Raw genomic sequence first — 20,250 nt, 5'->3', positions numbered from 1 at the left:
AAATTCATTAAGATACAAGACAAAACTCATTTTTTAGATAACAGATAAACAGGCCATCATTTACAATTAAAAATGCAAATTTTGATTGTTAAAATTAAAGTGAATTTTAATTTGTTGTCAACTTGCAAGTGTGTACAGCATTAGAATCTTTGAAACTTTTTTTTTTAAATCAGTACTTTAATTATCAACTGGAAACAGAAATAAAAGATATTTCAATTAACAACAAACAACTTTAGTTTATTAGCCTATTTATCCCAGAAAACACCATCCCCTATACATAATGATGGCTCCTCATCTTTCCCCCCCTTAATTACACTCATTTGAATGATTTTAGATTGAAAGAACTACAAGTTAAATTACAATTTCACTCCTACACAATGAAGCCATTAAATTGTCACATCCTGTAATTCTATGATATCTAGGAGTGCTTCCAATAACCATGATAACCAGCTTCCATCCATCTATAAAAGATGGAAGTACCAACAACTGAATATGTGTCTGATAAAATGGGCTATTCATACTTCAAGGCACATACATAAATAAAATAAATGAAAATGTATATTTTGAAACCTACTTATGAAGCCAATAATGAATATCACTTGTAAAATGTACAAATATGTTTTGGAATTTCATATATAATTATTCTTTAATACATGTATGAACAACAATTAATGATATCATCATATGACTTTAAAATGTAGCTGCATAAAGGTCATTATAACATAATTATGATACTCGACCTTAAAACGGAAATTTTGCCAGAGGTATACATTGTACCCATGCATTGAAATGAATTATTCACCAGAGCTCAATGTAAATGACTACATGTAAGCAACTAAAGGTCAGAAACATGCCCAATCTCCCCAAACATGCCCAATCTCCCCAAACATGTCCAATCTCCCCAAACATGCCCAATCTCCCCAAACATGTCCAATCTCCCCAAATATCAACACTAAAGGTCAGAAACATGCCCAATCTCCCCCAAACATGCCCAATCTCCCCAAACATGCCCAATCTCCCCAAACATGTCCAATCTCCCCAAACATGCCCAATCTCCCCAAACATGCCCAATCTCCCCAAACATGTCCAATCTCCCCAAACATGCCCAATCTCCCCAAACATGTCCAATCTCCCCAAACATCAACACTAAAGGTCAGAAACATGCCCAATCTTCCCAAACATGCCCAATCTCCCCAAACATCAACACTAAAGGTCAGAAACATGCCCAATCTCCCCAAACATGCCAAATCTCCCCAAACATCAACAATTCACGATTTTCCTAAAATCATGAAATAAAAAAAAAAGACTAAGGCTACCAGGGATTTGATTCATCAATTAATTTATGACACTATCTGAAGATGTTAGATTTTTTTTAATGAAATTTGATCAATGTCAATGCTTTGTTTTAACAACAGAAGTTTCCTCATGTTTTTTAAGTGTATTATACAAAATTGTAGGCAGCTCACTGTCATTTTTTAGGTAGATGTTGGTATAATTCAATAAATTCCAAATAAATAGGACCAGATGAATCACCAAGTTCAACTTGTCCTAGGTATGAATAATTGCTACCTATCAGAGAGGGGTTTACATACAATGTACTTCAGGCTTAAGGAATTTATAAAGTGTTCTATGTACAAATGTGCCAACTTAGACAAGATATTATAATTTTCTACACATTGTAATTTTCTAGATATCATATTATTCTTTTATGTGTATTTTTGCCAAATTGGGACGTATTGAATTTCTGAACTGGTTGCATAATCTTCATTCTTTTGACATTGGCTTTCTGTAAACATCATGTAAAGATTCATTTTTCTTGTACATTACATTTTTAAGTCTTAAGGTAGCTAAGATTATACTTGACACACTCAAGCTTGTGCATACAGAAACTTGAATATACTTGCCTCTTCATAAAATGCACATCCTCATATTCATCACACTGGACGTTTCACATTCTGCTTATTGATAATTAATTTGGTATTTATGAAAATCTATTTGAAGCATTTGTAATTCCAAACTAATAATATGTTTCATATTGTTATTAAGAAGTGTAATTGCTTATTTTTAATAAAAAATATGAGTAAATAGAAAATAATAAATATCTATATGTCCCGTAAATAAATGTACTTACGATTATGAGTTATGAAATAAGCAGATGAGTATTCTGAGTATTATTCTCTTCTTTGGCACAAACTTCACCTTTCTTTGCTACTTCTTCATTTTCTCTTCTCTCATTCTGAAAGACCTGTGGTAGACTTGATTCAGCATCAAATATTTCATTGACAATTGAAATAATTTCTTTATGAAAATCTGATGTTTGAGAATTGTCTAATGTGATTTTGTCAAACTGTTCTGTATGTAAATGTTCGTTGTCTCCTTGACCTGTCATGGGAATATTGATTTGCTTGTCTAATTGTAAACTGTCACCCGCTGAATTACCTTGCAATGAAATATCACAAGTCTTAGAATTATCTCTTTCTATAATACTTATGGTAAGAACGTCTTCGTTTAAAGGTGGAATTTCATCCTGTTTAGTATAATTGCCTTCTGTATGGAGGTTTTCCTGACTAGATGAAGACACATTAGGAAATGCAACCCAATTATCGGGAGATGTTGAGAAAAGTATTTCAGAGTGTTTTGGACATGTTTCTGATAATTCATTTTTCCTACGAGAAACACATGGTGAACAAGATGGGCTAAGAGTGGGAGGTATCAATACACGTTTCGGAGATTGTCCAGGTAAACTTGCCGTTTCAACAACTAAAGATTTTGTTCTTGTGAAAAGTTGATCCTCATTCATAAAGTTAAATATTTCACCATGAAGCTTCAAAGGACTTTTATGTCTTTTTCGAAATTCTTCAGGTGGCAATTTTATTGACAGTTTTTCACTATTTAAAGATGGAGATATTTCTGGTTTGTATTCTTCAAAATTGACCACATTTATGGGAGTTGTGCTTCGAGGTCTCTCCACTGGTTTGTTTGTTACCTGCAGTCTTTGAATCCTCTTTTCAATTGCTTTTCGTTTTGACTTTTCAGTAACCGTTTCAAGTTCTTGTAAAAGTGATGGAAGAGAAAATCTTGTTAAATTTGGTGAAGAAAATGGTGTAGATTCACAAGAACTATTGTTATCTCCAATGTGTTTTAAAAATGCCCTCTGTGGTAAGGGTGAATCAAAAATGTCACTAGGAAATGAAGAACCTGAAAACTTATTAGAAGAGTTGGAAGAAACCGTGACATAACCACTTTGTAAATACCCACTCTCAGAATCAGAACTATCTGAAGAATCTGAACTACTACTTGTCTTTTTCTCTTTTAAATTGTGGTATCCAAAACTATTCCTTTTATTTAATTTTGCATGTTGAGGACTTGAGAATGTCTTTAAATCTACTTTTGACCAAACGTCCTCTTGTTTGGTAGAATCTGTGGTTACATCCTGCATAAAGGGGTCATTACTATCCTCTGTGAATGTTGAGTACTCAAAAGGTATACTGGCTTCTGAATTAGTGCTTTCAACTTCACTTTTTAACTCAAACGAATCATCTTGTAAAGTTTTTAGTGAGCTCCTTTCCTCTCCAAAATCAAATGTATCAAAAGTTGCCAAAGGAGCTCTTAAATCACCAGATATTGCAGTTGGTGCTTCTGATATACTCATTCTAATTGTTTAATTTTTTTTAAATATCTTACTATTTCACGTCCTTCACATCCTGAATTCCAGTTTTGTAAAAATCTATATATAAACTTCTCCGAATCATTAAATCCATACTCACTTTGTGCATCAGTAAATTATCCAAATTACCAAGTTCAATGCCACAAAAACTAAATGTAATTGGTGACAAATCAATATCAGACATTTATAGTTGAGTTAACTAAATGTATACTGATAATTGATAAACTCGCTCATTTCTTCCAGCCATGCAGACCTTCTATGCCGTGTTGGAGTTACAGATTGGTTAACACATGGCATTGGCAGTTCTAATCAATATCACTTAGTCTTTACAATGTCTATACCACTTCCATACTCCTGTTCACGTCTGTAAATAAAAATCAAAGTTCCTTTCTTAAAATTTATTATCTAACTAAAGTCTCTTTATGTTCAAGTCCCTATAACAGAGAATAGAAAATCAATGAGTTTGTGGAGACATTATACAACATAATGAATAAAATTACGAAAATTTTACCAGAAATATTGTGTAAGTAAATCAGATTTCTGCTTCTTTCGCTTATAAAATTACATCTAATGGTTTAACATTAATACAATGACAACCAATTTGTAATATCTTAATTTCTAGTATCACTAATACTGACATTTCTCGTGATGCTCAGAAAAATAGTAATTGATGATACAACAGAAATGTAAATATACAAGGATTCCCAAGGGACATCTCTCAAGACAACACGATACAAATATTTCCCTTAGAAGTATATTCTCACTCTAGAATTGTAAACATCATGTGTTTTATTGTGACAGTGATGATATAACTTAGTATGAATCAATGATCATGTAAGAATCCTTTGAAAAGGGATGATTAGATTAGATTTAGTAAGGATGGTATGGAAATCAAATGTGGCTGTCTCATCAAGGGATGAGTTAGGTCTAATACAAAATCTAATATCAGACTACACCATTATCTTCAAAACAGTTCTTGTTTTTAAATTATTTTTTTCTTATATTTTCAGCTCATGAGTTAGTTTGATTAGTTTGGTTGGTACACATGTAGGTGACTGACATTAAAACTAGAGGCTCACAGGAGCCAGAAGCTCTCACCTTGTACAAAAGACACTTGAAAAACAAGGACATTTCAAAAACAATTAAGAACCTCAGCATGCTCACATACCTCATGCCCCCACATTGTCACTGGATAAACAAATTCTTCCCAGATTCCTAATTTCAAATACTTATAACTCTTAAAAGTCAACTGATTTAAATTTCTTAAAGATATACACATTTACATTTTATATCTTCATTAACTAAAAAATTTCATGAAATTCTATCATGTGGTTTTAGACAAGTATTGATGACAAACTGTACGTGTGCAGCAATATATTTAGGCCAAAATTCTATGTACAATGTACATGTACAAAGGGACATAATTTGTAGAAAAAAATTGAATCATAATTTCCTTTAAATATTCACATCTAAATAGTATGATTTTATTATCTACAAATTTCCTGTAACTCTGTTATGTGGTTTCAGAGGAGTTTCAATGACAGAACCAGACAGACGAAAAAGACTGATGGACGGATAAAAACATTATACCCTACCCAACCTGTTGCTTGGGTTATATAATAATGTGACTACAAACATTGTCCTTTATTTATAGGTGTTTAACCCTTTCTATTCTCCTCAATGCCCTGTTCATTACTAATCCTTAAAAAATGTGTTTCAGAGGCAATCTCTATCAAAGGGGCCGGAAAATACTAGAAGGACATTCAAACCAATAAATCCAAAATAAATTGACAATGCCATGGCTAACAAGTGAAACTGTTAGATACTGCTCACTGATGAAACCCCAGCCAAAATATTATGGTAAACAGGAAGTTGATGAATCTGAAACGCATGACACAGTATAGCTGACTTATATAAACCCTGAAACCAATTTTCAGAAATTCTTGTATTGTAGTTCCTGAGAGAGATGTGACGAAAATATTCATGGGACAGACACATGGACAGACTGACGGACGAACAGACAGAGGTAAAACAGTATACCCTCACTTTTTTTAAAGCAGGGGTAAAAAAAAGTGGGAGTATAAAAATGGAAAAGGAAACATAGAAACAAAAGTTCACAATATACACAACATAGAAAATTGAATTAAAAAAAACTAAGCAACACAAACCCAGCCAAAAACTGGGGGTGTTCTCAGGTGCTCCAGAAGGGTAGGCAGATTCTGCTCCAAATGTGGTACCCATCGTGTTGATAAGACATAAGGAACATATCCACTATCATCTGTGAAACGGATATTCCGTAACAGTCAACCAACTCATGATGGTGTTCCTAAAATTTACAAGGAGATGACTTCAACTGTACCATTTTGAACTCTTGATTAAAAAACTTTCTTGTAAGCAGCAACCCTCTATCAAGGGAATCATGATAGGAAAGACAAGCCCAGGAATATCATATCAATTTGGAGATGCATTGTATATACTCTGTATGCAGGTGCTGCTGGATTGTTGCTACAAAGAAATGGAAATTTCACAATTGGGAAGCCAAATTCTCTCTTGTGGTAAAGTTGTTTTCAACCAATCCTCATTTTCAATTTCTAGATTTTGGTCAAGATATGAGGTAGACTTAACTGTATCTAGGGGTGTAGCTAGGTATTCAGTCAACTGTAGGCACCAATCGGCTGGGGGTCTGGGGGCCGCTCAAGGCCCCCATCAGGTCCAGGGCAGAGCCTTGGTAGGGGGTTCAGGGGGGCTTGCCCCCGACGGAAAACGGTTTTCAGCGTTTTAGCTGCAAAATTTTCTGTACAAAAACATTAAATTTACTGGTTATTTAATCATGATAATTATAATATACATGATGAAAAGTTTGAAGAATTATGAATAATGTAACATAACATCTGACTGGTGAACTAAATAACGCAGTTAGCCAGTACGTACAATCCGTAATATAAAAAAGATATTTACAATATGCATTGCCCAGCGTAGATCAGCGCATCCCTGTTTGGTATTATCATATCTATTCCGTTCTGATTGATATATACGTTTAACTTTATTAATAGTATATATTGACGATCCTTCATTAAAAAAAAATAGGCACGTAAACACTGATAATACTATATAATAGAACTATCCTTTTGGCTAGACATCAACCATCAATCTTTTGAATCTTAAACCTTCACCCTAGCCACACAAACACATACAGACATAATCGATGAATAACAAATTTCAAGAAATTCGTATTTCTTAATATCCTCTACTGTTAAATACCTACCTGCTTAGGAATTTTGAATAATGGAAGTAGTTTCTTAATGCTAACAGTATTGAAGGCTTGCTCATTTTGATAGGTCTAAATTTCACACGTTAAGATAGTCTGTACGATAAATTTGTTACATAAGTGTGCTAGTGACCTTATACAGTATATATGGGGCCATTACACACAGATTTGAGAGTACTCAAAATTACTGGAAGCCAGTTGATTGACTGATTTTTTTACATCCAGTGTCAAATATTTATGCAAGTTCAGGACCGTTGAATTTTTTTTTTTTACAATAAATACAACTTGGAGCTAGGTCCTGTAATAGGTGTCGTCCAGGACGAAGGTCTGGAAATTTAAAAATGCCAGGCATTGGAAAATGAGGGATTATTGGAAAGGAGCAGAAATTTTGACTTTCAGTAAATCAACTACGAACTCCTCTTCTTCTTCTTCTTCCAGTTAAGCGGCCGCAATCAACTGTCTGATTATTCTGCCACTGTGTGTTGCGCATGAAAGTCCAAAGAAAATTTAATATATTTACATTTTGTGAAAGTTAAAATCCTATATACAGGTGCTCATTAAAAACAAGTGTTTAGGTCTATTTTGTTAGCCGAGCCTTGAAGCATTCAAGACTCGGAGCGGTGGTAGTTGAAAGTGGTAAGGCATTCCATTCCCGTATAGATTTTGGATAGAATGACATTTTCCTTATATCCGTTCTGCAAAGAGGAACCTGGAAACATCCAGTCCTAGTTGTTCTTGATGCTCGGCTTGTTGGAATGAGCCTAGATGTTGCATCTATATTAACCTCAAAGAGTTGCATTCTCTCTACAACTAGGCATCGGATTTAATGTCCCCATTCTGACCAGACGTGACTGCGTATTTATACATCCTGCACAGCCAAACGGACGACCAACATTGGCAAGTCGGGTGAAGACAAAGTGGAAAGCTAGTTGAAAACTAACAACAACTAATTAAACAAGAGTGCACACGCTGAAATGTCTCGCCTTCTTTACTAATTATTGATATTATGTTGATAGTCCTAAGTATAAAGCTTTATTAAAAACTCACATAAACTTAGCATTAACCAAGATAACTAAACAAAGACCAATGAACCATGAAAATGAGGTCAAGGTCAGATGAACCATGCCAGGCAGACATGTACAGCTAACAATGATTCCATACAACAAATATAGTTGACCTATTACTTATAGTTTAAGAAAAATAGACCAAAACACAAAAACTTAACACTGATCAATGAACCGTGAAAATGAGGTCGAGGTCAAATAAAACCTGCGGGACTGACATATAGATCATAAAATATTTCCATACACCAAATATAGTTGACCTATGGCATATAGTATTAGATAAAAAGACCAAAACTGAAAAACTTAACTTTGACCACTCAACCATGAAAATGAGGTCAAGGTCAGATGACATCTGCCCGCTAGACATGTACATCTTACAATCATTCCATACAACAAATATAGTAGATCTATTGCATAAAGTATGAGAAAAACAGACCAAAACACAAAAACTTAACTATAACCACTGAACCATGAAAATGAGGTCAAGGTCAGATGACACCTGCCAGTTGGACATGTACACCTTACAGTCCTTCCATACACCGAATATTCTAGACCTATTGCTTATAGTATCTGGGATATGGACTTGACCACCGAAACTTAACCTTGTTCACTGATCCATGAAATGAGGTCGAGGTCAAGTGAAAACTGTCTAACAAGCATGTGGACCTTGCAAGGTACGCACATACCAAATATAATTATCCTATTACTAATAATAAGAGAGAATTCAACATTACAAAAAATCTGAACTTTTTTTTCAAGTGGTCACTGAACCATGAAAATGAGGTCAAGGACATTTGACATGTGACTGACGGAAACTTCGTAACATGAGGCATCTATATACAAAGTATGAAGCATCCAGGTCTTCCACCCTCTAAAATATAAAGCTTTTAAAAAGTTAGCTAACGCCGCTGCCGTAGCCGCTGCCGGATCACTATCCCTATGTCGAGCTTTCTGCAACAAAAGTTGCAGGCTTGACAAAAACTCATGTGTCTAAGTTGAGGTTCATTCAAGATTTTGTTGATAGAAGTGAAATGATCTGAACCAAAGTTCTAGTTTATAGTTTCTATATAAGGTAAAATCGTAAAAACATTTTTAAAATTCTATCCAATTTATGTTGTCACAGTTCGATTCATTAAGGACGAGAGACTAGTGTACACATGACATTCGATAATTAAAGAGTTTTGACTTCACCGGCTTTCATCTAAAGCCTTGTTTATTATTTTCTTTAATAAAAAAAAAATATTTTTGAAAAAATTATGTGTAGGCACGTGCCTAAAGTGCCTAATGGCAGCTACGCCCCTGGTATATGTTGTATCCTTTATCTCTAGTTTGATGGGATAGATTTGTTCAACACAGTCGTGATTAGACTATTTCAGCCAATTCAATGCTTGCATATAGTTTTTTTTTTTCCATTAGGTCTTAACAGTTTTTTATAACATTGAAACAGGAAATAAAATCATTTCATTATTAAGGACAATTACATGTAATTCTCTAAGGAAGTGTCGGATAATTTCAAAAATGGCAACTTTTGCTCTACCTTATTCTCTCTTATTTTTTTATAGCAGTGAATAACATGAATAATTGATTAATTACTACAATAAATGTACTTTTACAGTTGTGCAGTTATAGTCACACCTATATCTAGTTGATTGGTTTTTATAAGTGATTGAAATGGTGTCAAGTTGTCAACAGTATATATGTGGCAGTAATAAATTATATCAGAATTTCATGTTCATTGAAGTAAGTCATACATGTACATATGAGACATAATTACAAATACCAAGAAAAATAAAGGAATAAATAGGGATATTTTTTTTTATAAGAAATGCATTAAAAGTATCCGATATTTTATTCGATTTCAGATTTAAACATCCATCAAAATCATGTATATTTGAATTTTTATAATTGCAAATTTATAATCTGCATGAAAATTGATCCATTAATGTTTTCTAAAAGCTAAATAAAGTTGTCTTAACGTTTATAATCTTTTTAAATTGGTAAAAGAGGCCAACTTTGTTATATATAGGCCTAGTTTGAGAGGCCAGTTTTGTTAGGCTCAGTCATCGAAGAGTTAATGAAACTTAAAAAAAATTATCTGAAATCTACCTTTACCTAAATGAAAACTTAGAATACTTTCTTTGGAAAAAAATGCATGTTCATGCTATTGCATAATAAAGATATAAGTCTTACAACTAATATGTAAAGAAATAACAATTGCAAAAAAGTAGCCACTGCAAATATTATTTTTGAAATAGCATGATATAATACATTGTATGTATATTATATATAAATTAAACAACATCCTGCCACAGAAGAATTGCTGATGAAAATACATGTTTGTTTATGTCAGTTCCTTATGCGATGTAGTTTCTAATCTTAATAAAGATTATTTTTTTCTTCTACACTTTGGACTTATAATAAGTTTTCTCAAAAGAAGATGCAGGCCTACCAAAAAATATTTCAGGCTATCACAAAGTCAATGTAGACATGAGGTGGTTTTTTTTGCTCCATGCTGAGGGCCTTACTGAGAATTTCAAGTTTGAGATGGAGAACAGCAATACAAGCACTCTTTCTTTCCGATTTTTTTTTTATGTGCATTTACTGATTTTGTGTCATGGATGGATAACCCATATCCCTTTTTTTCTATTATCAAAACATAATAAAAACATCATTTAAAAAAACATTGTTTTTGATTAATATTGTAGATATACATAAATGTACATGTATGTATCATGTGAAGAGGACGTTAAATTAACTTATTTCAAAATTAACTTCATTAATTCACACACATTTTGTACATAAAAAAAAACCTGCAAAGCAATACAAATTTAGAAAAGAATTGGGAAACCCCTGTACAGACCGTGTAAACTTACAATTTATTCAATGTTCCTTTATCATGACTTACTCCAGTTATTTCCCTTTAACTTGGATTTTCTATGTGAAACAATACACAAGAAATACAGATCAATCCTCTCCATAGTCCATATTAGTATACTATGCTATGGTAGTTAATTTGTTATAAGTCTGATTCGTTCCAAGCCAATTCACCCCAGATTTTGGTCAATTCGTCGCAAGGCTATCATGTGTCAATGATCACTTCGTTCAGACTGCATGATTAAGTTCACCAATGTTCCTTATTTCTGGGACAAAATAATCTGCTCCTACTTTTTTTAAGGTATATGTTAAATTTTGCCTAGTAGTTTCAGAGGAGAAGATTTTTGTAAAAGTTAACAGACTATCAATGCTGGATGCAAAGTGATGAGAAAAGCTCACTTGGCCCTATTATGACGTCTTGAAAGGCTATTTTATTTAAATTGCTTTCATGCCTTACTGGATGAGGGTACCATCATGACAAATACAGTAATAATTCTTGCCAAATGACAAATAAATGATGTTGACAGTAGTTTTTAGTACATTTTGTACATGACGATAATATGTACCCTTTCGTTCAGAGGATAAAACAAGCCAACAGATTTTGACGAATAACATTAATGTTTTATACTTTAAATAATGGCAGGATTTGTATAGTATACAAATCTTTGATAATGGTAACGAAAATTATTTGAGCCCTTTGACGAATCATAATAAGGATATTTTGACAAATCAGAGTAAAACTTTAACCAATTTGACGCTAACATGAGCAGAAAAAAACATTTGACGCCTGCTGTAAAAGGGCATTTCTACCCTCTTTAATACTGGCACTAGTTAGCTCTTTTAAAGAATTAAATTTTTTAATACCATGAAGCTGCATAATTGTTTTATGTCATAAACGAATCAAAGAGCTCACGTTTTATAGTTATTGTGTACATATCATATAAGCAAAATTGACATACTAACTTCATATGGTCTTCATATTTTCATGCAACTGCAAGTTTCCCAGTTTCAGGGTCAGTAAAATTTATGCTCATTGCTGTGTCACCTTGATTTATTCATTGATGGCCCATTTACAAATCTTTAAATGCATACAAATGTTATCATAATTCGTTTTCTAACGCGTGTAATGTGGTTATAATCGACAATTTACCAGTAAATCTCACATTAATAACTGTCAAATTATTTTGACGTTCAATTTCCAGCGCCATATGCAATGTTTACGGAAGTCTCCATTTCAACAACTACGCATGTCTGGCTTCCTTACCAACGTGCACCTGTTGAATAGAAATGCTGTCACATTTGTTGGGAAAACATCAAAGTAATGAGAAAAGAATGTGTATGTATGACAAATTTTATATTGCAAATATCATACAATAATGTTCAATATATAAAACGGGAGAAAAAATAAAGTTTGGGATGCTAAAAACTTGTTTTATAAATAAACTTAAATAGTAATTTTTAAAATGGAAAACTATTTTATATCAAGACTTTTATTCATTGAATTTATAAGAAATGATTACCTGACCAAATACAGCACTTTAAGTAGATTTGTAGAAATTATAGTTTTACCATACATTTTTGTGTTTTTAAAGGACCAACAAAATGTGAGATTTAGATCTGTAACATTCCAATACTAATATATTAATGTTACAGGTGTTTATTAAAGTCAAAATATTTAATCCAATTAAATGATAAACTTTCAAGTTTGTCTGTGTATTTGTACAAGGAATTGTATATTTTTTTGTATGATATGAAATATTGGGAAATACAACATATATTATATCAGAAGTTCATTACTTAAGACTTCTGATAATCTGTAGTATTTATCTAAAGTTAAGTGTTTCAGTATTTGTTCAGTATTTTTTGTTTATTTCTTTCTGTTTTTTTTATATGGTATGTAAGTTTTTAGGGAAAAGGTGTGTATTAATTTTTCCTGTTATTTTCATGAAAATTGAGCAGTAGTTGATTAAAAAAAGTTTAGAAAAATGTGTCATATATGCTATATTTTGATAAATATTGTTGAAGTAGACCATAATAACCAAGATTTATGCTCCCATGTGAGTTAATTATAAGTTATCAGGAAAAAGTATATAATTACAATCATTTACTACTAATAAATTTCATGAGATGAGATGGGGTTGGGAGATTATTATGAATCAATCTACTTAATAGGTTTCAACCTGAAGTAATTTAGTAAATAGCCTTTTCTTGTGAAAAAAAAATGCTTTCAATAAATAACAATCAACTTTTATTTCATTTCTAACAACATTTGTTGTTATTTACTGGTATAAAATTTTGATATGAATTTTATTAATAAAGTTTTGCTTTTGATACTAATGGAAATAACCAAACCCATTTTGAATGTTTAGTTTGAGACAGATAAATTTATAAAAGATCCTTAAGTAATCCTATCCTAGTATCATTGTCATCATAAAATGTCTTAAATTTTATACTTTCAAAATCTAATCAGGGTCAGGTTAAAAGTGATTTATCAAATAAACCTGATTACAGAATATTCGGTTTTGTTTACTTGTATAGAAATGTTGTATCTTTATATCAGATATATGTGAATGTTGATGTGAAATTTTATCATTCTGTATGGAAAGATTTGAATGTTTAAGATTTAGTTAAATGGAAGATCCTTTTCTGATAACATTTACCTTTAAACGGAACTTAACTGTCTTGTTTACTTAACCACTTTTGCTGTTGATTGAAGTCTGTAAATAATTCTTTGTTAAGTTTTAAATACTTCTAACATGTTCATAAGTATTGTTAAGAACTTGATTAAATAGCAAGGTGTTTTATCAGTACACTACAGAATATCTTTCTTAAGGTGTACATACTTTGAAACAAATCAAGAATATTTAAGTTTCGTTTAAATTTAAAAGTGCAATACCGTTGAACTTCTATTGTAATTTTTTTTCTCCCCCCTTGTCCATAAATTGCAACAGATTTACATTTGTAGATACCTTAATCTGAATTGTTTTAATTTTATCATCAATTCAAACAAATGTCATGATAATAGAATTTCCTATTTGAATTTAAGTTACATGTTTACATTTTAACATGTCAACATGGCAATTTTTGTAAATACACCTGCCTAAAATCTATTAAAAATACAGTATACATAATCTTTTCATTAATACTTGTTTCATACTGAAATTGAATACTTATATTAAATTATTGAAGCTTTGGCATTTAAATTCTTTGTTATGAATATAGATATTCTTGAGTGGGTATTATTCATTTTACTGATGACAAATAAATTTAAATGATTTTATAGATTGAACAGTGGTATGATGGTAATTTAATATTTTAATTTTACAAGAATTTAAATTTTTTTCAGAATAATTTTAAAGACAAAATACAGATAAAGACTAAAGTATTAATTTCTTGTGCCTGATTTAGGTAAGGAAGTGCTTTTGTTTAAATAAGTTTTGTGTGTACATGTATCTTTAATTTGTGTATATTATAATACATACAAAAAAGTAACATTTACACCATTTGGTATCTGGTGGGAATTTTACAGTGGTGGATCCAGAACTTTATGTAAGGGGCCTGATCCAGTCATGCTTCAGTGATTATCTATATAATCAAACAAATTTTTCCCACAAAAAGTGAGGGTGGGTCCAGGTCCCCCCTCCTGGATCCTTATATGCTGTAACAGAATTTTTAAGGAAATGTGTATTTTCAAACATTAACTGTTCAAATCACACTCTAGATTTAATGATTGAATTATTGATACCTGGCACTAAAGTTGAATGCAGTTATAACTTAAAAAATATATTTTTGAAACAAAATTTATGTAGTTTGCAATTTGTAATTTAGAGAATTTAAAAGACACTTTTTAATGTAATATATATATTTTAGTACTATTGATTTATTTTATTATTATAATAAAGAAACAATAGACCACTTTCAAGTTTGTCACCGGAAAAAACTCTACAATTATGCGTGCCTTTATGACATCATTGACCAGATAGAGGGGATCGCCTGTATCCATGCACTATTAAGCGTTTTAGTGATCATCATTGTGCAGGATAAACTAGAAATAATGGTTGTTCTGTAGATACTTAATCACAATTCCCTAATGACAGCAGTGCTGACTGTGCATTCGTGCTCCACCTTCAATGAAGATTCTAAATTATAAATATTACCAAAAGTTGTTAATCTATAGGATAGTGAAGACTATTGAAAGCTAGACAACTGTAAAAATGTTTCTTTGAAATTTTTAAAACTTTCTCAGAAAAATGCTCGAGCCACTTGACTTTCATAGCTTATTATAATTAATGTTTTTACACAATATTTTAATAAGTAGTAAAAGATTATTTGCTTCTCAAAGTGTAAGACGCAATAAAAATCGTATGCTTGCATCATCTTACCCAAATATAGATTTAATTAAGTCGACCAGAACATTTCAGTATTTGTTTGTTTATTTTTTAAAATACCGGTTTGTTACAAATCACAAGTACATGTTAATTTCCGACTAAATACCGATATCCCGATATAGTCAGGTAATTTAATATGCTATACTATTACTTGAAATTTGTTATATATATTGCAGTATCTTAGTATGTCCCATGGCAAGTCAACCTAAAAAGTCAACTATGAAGAAAGAGTCTGGAGAAAGGGGAGATAAATCTCGTCCAGCCTCATCTAAATTAACAAAAAGGGAGTCTTCAGCCAAAATAGTAAATAGCAATACAAATGGATTGTTTAGCAAATCAAAACAAGATCAAATACTCAAAGACAATTCAGAGTTACAAGCTGAAGTCAAATCTTTAAATTCTACAAATTTGGAACTAATGGAAAGATTGAGACTTATAACAACTGATATCGTTGAACATTCCAAATCAAAAGGGTACAAATATAGTGCTAGTACTCAAAACATGGATGTGCTTGATTTACCAATAGGAAATATTTCCGAACTTATTGAGTTTTTGACACATGGGAAAGATCCTAGAAATAGGGCTTCTATAGAAACACGGGTAGAGGAACTAGAAACCAGAATTACTCATTTGAATATGGAATTAGCAAAGATGTTGGAACTGAGAATAAACTATGAGCATGGACTAGATGCTATTCAAAACTGCAATAATTTGTTTGATGCTCAAAATAGAGCAAGATTTTTGTTATATGAAACAAGTAAGTTAACTTTTGATATATTGCTTCTAGTAGAATATTGGTCATATAAAACATAGACAATCATCTTGGTATTTCCTTTTTTTTCTAACCATGGTACATCTTTCATAGTTTTCTCCATTATTACATAATTTATCTTAATGTGTCAACAAGGATAACATACCACAATTTAAAGTTTCTTTCATGGATGACATTGTTATTTACATATATTTTTTTTTCTTTCTAAAATGCTCTGATTTGTAAAATGTCTCCATGTAAAGTACATTGTAGCTCAATGCCTCTCAATTTTATTTTATGTTGATTTTCAAATACTCTTCATATAAGGCAGCTTGCCTTACAAAGAATTTGTTGTATTGTTGATCCTTTTGTTTGAAACATACATGTACAATCCATCTTCATCAATACAAGTGAAATATTTGCAACAACTTAACTAATCAACTGCATGCAATTATATAAGAAAATATTTTGTTGATTTTTTCCCTATCACAATTTCCTTGTTAGACAGTAATTATCTCCCTTGTTCACAGTTACATTCCCCTAAAAGTTTATACATTTTTATTTCAGGGAAGTAATATTTGATAGATTTCCTCTTTGCACAATCTATTTAAAATTTTTAACTTATTGATGTGCATATTTATAATATATAATATAAACAACACAAGTATAGATCTCCAGGCTTAAGTTGTTTTGTAAGGCTTATTATATTTGTAAATCATATAATGCTGTGTCAAATTATGCATTAAATTAAACATTACAAAAAGTATACAATATCAAAGAAATCTACATGGAATAACTGTTTTACACAAATTGTACTGTAATATATAAGAATGACTTCTTAAATGCTTGATGTGTTTGTTACATGTAGCTATGAGCAAATTCTCTACCCTGCAATAGGTTCCTAGTCTTTTTAAATCTTTAAGAATAATCATATATATGTTAAGATTGACTATATTACACATAATTATGATTAATTTATTATAATTATGTTGCATGTACCAGTACTAAATTGAATACAAAGTTGAAGATAAAATCACCTAAAGTTGACTCTGTTTGTTATTTCAGAAGGTAGTAGGCTGTTTACTTTCCTAGAAAAAGACCAGTTTGGTGTTAATGAGGAAGAAATAACTAACAACCACAATACCTCAACTACAGTGACAACCTCAGAAGTCAAACCTAGTATTACTCATACTGAGTCAATTATCAAAAAACTTAAAACCTTAGATTTAACACCGGTAAGTCAATACTAATGAACAAATTCAGAGTTCTCTCAACTATTAACAACTTAAACCTTAGTCAATACTTAAACAATCTTTTAACCTCAGAAGTTAAACCATAGTATTACTCAGTATTATATTAATAAACTTTAAACCTTAGATTTAACACCGGTAAGTCAATACTAAATAACAAATTCAGAGTTCTCTCAACTATTAACGCTTTAAACCTTAGTCAATACGTAAACAATCTTTTAACCTCAGAAGTTAGTATTACTCAGTATTAATATTAATAAACTCAAACTGTTAGATTTAACACCCATAAGTCAATACTTGACACTATCTCTTAACCAACAGTTTATATAAAGAAAATTTGTTTCCTCATTCCTTATCCTATTTTGACAAATCTTACATAGTGAAAAATGTAAAATCTTTTACTTTCAATGATTTAAATTTTTGGTTGGGCTATCAAAAAAGGAATGTTCTACATCAGATTTAAATGAAAGAAAACTGAGTCTTTAAAGAAAGACTCCATTCCATTGTCACATAGTATATAATCAATCTAGTTAGTCACATAATCTGAGATATATTATGTAAAGAGAATAAGAAAATGTGGAAAAGGTTCTTAAAATAACTTAAAACTTAAAGTACAATAGCATTTTTCCTTAATTTCTTAATGAACAACGCAGATTATTTTTTCTTAATGAACAACGCAGATTATTTTTTCTTAATGAACAACGCAGATTAATTAGCCTATCAATTACAGCTATTGACCTAGACAAATATTGTTTGGACTGTTCAAAAATTTCATTGGGAATTTCCTGTTATAATAATTTTAAATTCATTTTTAGATTATAACTATTCCATAAAATATAAATATATCTGTTTGTTTTTGCGTTATTTCAGCCCATTAACAAGTTACCAGGAGAAACACATATAAAGAAAATAGACAAAGACCTTGAGCAATACATTATCAATGAACTAAGTCTCTGTAAAGGAAATGGTAAGTAAACTGAACATGAAATTTTTATTGATACATTTTGTATCAAATATTCATTTGAAAAAGGCTGTATATAAATAACATTTAAGTTTGTTTAACAAAATGTTTGCATAATGTGATGAGTGAATTGGCCATAGTCCAGATTTTTTTAGGATTTTGTATAACATTATTCTTGGTAAATTGATCATTAATGACTTTTTAGTGTCCAGTGTCAAATAAATGATGGGTACTGTTGGTTTATAATTTTTTCATGAGATACCTACTTTAGTGGATTTCATTTGTATAGGAAAAGCATGCATTTAAATATTCAATGAAGTATAAGTTTTTTATAGGATTTTTTTTTGGATTTTTTACAGACTCAGTCATGATCTTGTCAAGATTAACACTTTTCAGTAGCTTCCAAGATAAAGGACTGATATTATGTTATACTGATAACATTTCTGAATAAATACTATTTGATCATTATTTTTGACTAAAGTGATACTTGTTTATGTGTTCCTTTTTTTCCTAAATTAAGTATCCTTGTTTATATTTCAGTATCCTTTTTCACTATATTAAATTATAAAGATATAAAAAAAACAAGGAGATACAGTATGTTTGCCAATTAGACAACTATCCAACAAAGTTCAAATAAAGTAATTGCAAGCAATTAAAGGGAACCGTGCAGCTTTTTAAAACAATGAGAAAAACCCATACTGTGTAGTCTACTAAAAAAGTTCCTGACATGAAAAATATGAAACAATTCAATTGAAAGCACTTACAGCCTAATTTATAAAATAATACATATAGCTATTGAGTAAAAGTATTTTCACAGTTTAAACTACTGTAAATTCAGCAATTAGTGCGAGGTTTTTATTAATGCAAATAATGCAATGTGGTGAGTGTTGCAATAATAAGAACTCACATTTTGATCAATAAACCATAGATCTATATGTAGATTTTCTAAAATCACAATGATTGAACTCCCATTTTTGTCCATTTTTGAAAATTGCAACAATAAATGCATTCAATGATTTCTAAATTTACAGTTTATCAGGTAGTTGCAGATTTATATAATAGTCATGATTTAACTAGAGACAATTCTATTTTTAGGTGCGGATTGGAGACTGTTTGCTGAGAGAGTAGGGATATCTACTGAGACCGTAGTACAGTGGAAAAAATGGAAGTTAGAATTACCTATGAAATATGTGTTAGAGACTTGGTCACATAGTCCAGCAGCAACAATGAGAATGTTACACAGACATTTAGTCTCACCACAACTTAAAAATACTCTTCTTGCCAAAAGAATAAGCGATTTTTATAAAGTTGATTAGTAATGATATTATGTGAATGCAATTATAAATTATTTATGAAAACCCCTGCACTAATAATGAATTAAAGGAATATGTATGTATACATGAGATTTATTTTCTTTTTACCACATATGTTATTTTTGTTTTCTGTTTAAAAGGATATAGTCATCTAAGAATTGTATTAATACCTGTTTGATCACCTAGGAACAAATAAATTGGCAGTTATATGTACAAAAAAAAAGTTTTTAGATGAAGAAACAAAGAATGGGAATTTATGGATGTATGCAAGACTAAACATCAAATAAAACAGTTTGGCAGGTTGCATTGGTGTAAAATATACAATCCAGTTTCTCATACAAAGCTTTCTTTTTACTTTCATCATTTAGTGTGTGCTTTTGTTGAATGTTTGTCCCTAAGCAATGCTAGGCAAGTACAGTGAAAGGATATAGGAATACTGGGAGTTTGTCTGGTTTTGTAAGTGCTCTCCTTGAACAATATCTTTGGAAAATCAGTACCAATCAATAATACATATTTTGTATTTCTTTAGTTTTGCCCCTTGGACATTTTTATTATATGGAAAATTGCATTGTAAGTGCTCTAAATCCTACAAATTCTTGTTGGATTGTAATAGAATTTATGCTAAAGGCTTATATCAGCAATGCCTTGAACCTGTATGAAAATCTGTGCTTATTAACTAGTTCTAAAAGAGTTGTGTCCCTTGGAAATATAAAC

At 31.0% G+C, this 20,250-nt stretch overlaps 2 protein-coding genes across 4 annotated transcripts; one reads left to right on the top strand and one right to left on the bottom strand.

Moving 5' to 3' along the window:
* Positions 1 to 156: 156 nt before the first annotated feature.
* On the bottom strand, positions 157 to 12,104 carry LOC139514566 (uncharacterized). Its single transcript, XM_071303953.1, has 3 exons — positions 11,837 to 12,104; positions 1,266 to 4,031; positions 157 to 1,072 (listed from the first exon to the last, which is right to left on the bottom strand). Exon 2 carries the CDS (start codon positions 3,650 to 3,652, stop codon positions 2,141 to 2,143), a length of 1,512 nt encoding a protein of 503 aa, XP_071160054.1. The 5' UTR covers positions 3,653 to 4,031; positions 11,837 to 12,104; the 3' UTR covers positions 157 to 1,072; positions 1,266 to 2,140.
* Positions 12,105 to 12,115: 11 nt separating this feature from the next.
* LOC139514567 (uncharacterized) lies at positions 12,116 to 19,617 on the top strand. 3 transcript variants are annotated; one of them, XM_071303954.1, is made up of 6 exons: positions 12,116 to 12,209; positions 14,220 to 14,281; positions 15,438 to 16,018; positions 17,078 to 17,247; positions 18,133 to 18,229; positions 19,319 to 19,617. In XM_071303954.1, the coding sequence occupies exons 3-6, from the start codon at positions 15,454 to 15,456 to the stop codon at positions 19,537 to 19,539; spliced, it is 1,053 nt and encodes a 350-aa protein (XP_071160055.1). In that variant the 5' UTR covers positions 12,116 to 12,209; positions 14,220 to 14,281; positions 15,438 to 15,453; the 3' UTR covers positions 19,540 to 19,617. The 3 variants fall into 3 exon arrangements, with proteins under 3 accessions (XP_071160055.1, XP_071160057.1, XP_071160056.1); XM_071303955.1 differs by having other exon boundaries at positions 12,130 to 12,213; XM_071303956.1 differs by lacking the exon at positions 14,220 to 14,281 and having other exon boundaries at positions 12,129 to 12,209.
* The last annotated feature ends 633 nt before the right edge of the window (positions 19,618 to 20,250 follow it).

The sequence above is a fragment of the Mytilus edulis genome, chromosome 3, assembly GCF_963676685.1.
Source record: "Mytilus edulis chromosome 3, xbMytEdul2.2, whole genome shotgun sequence".
NCBI lineage: Eukaryota > Metazoa > Mollusca > Bivalvia > Mytilida > Mytilidae > Mytilus > Mytilus edulis.
This window is presented reverse-complemented; position numbering and strand designations above follow the sequence as displayed.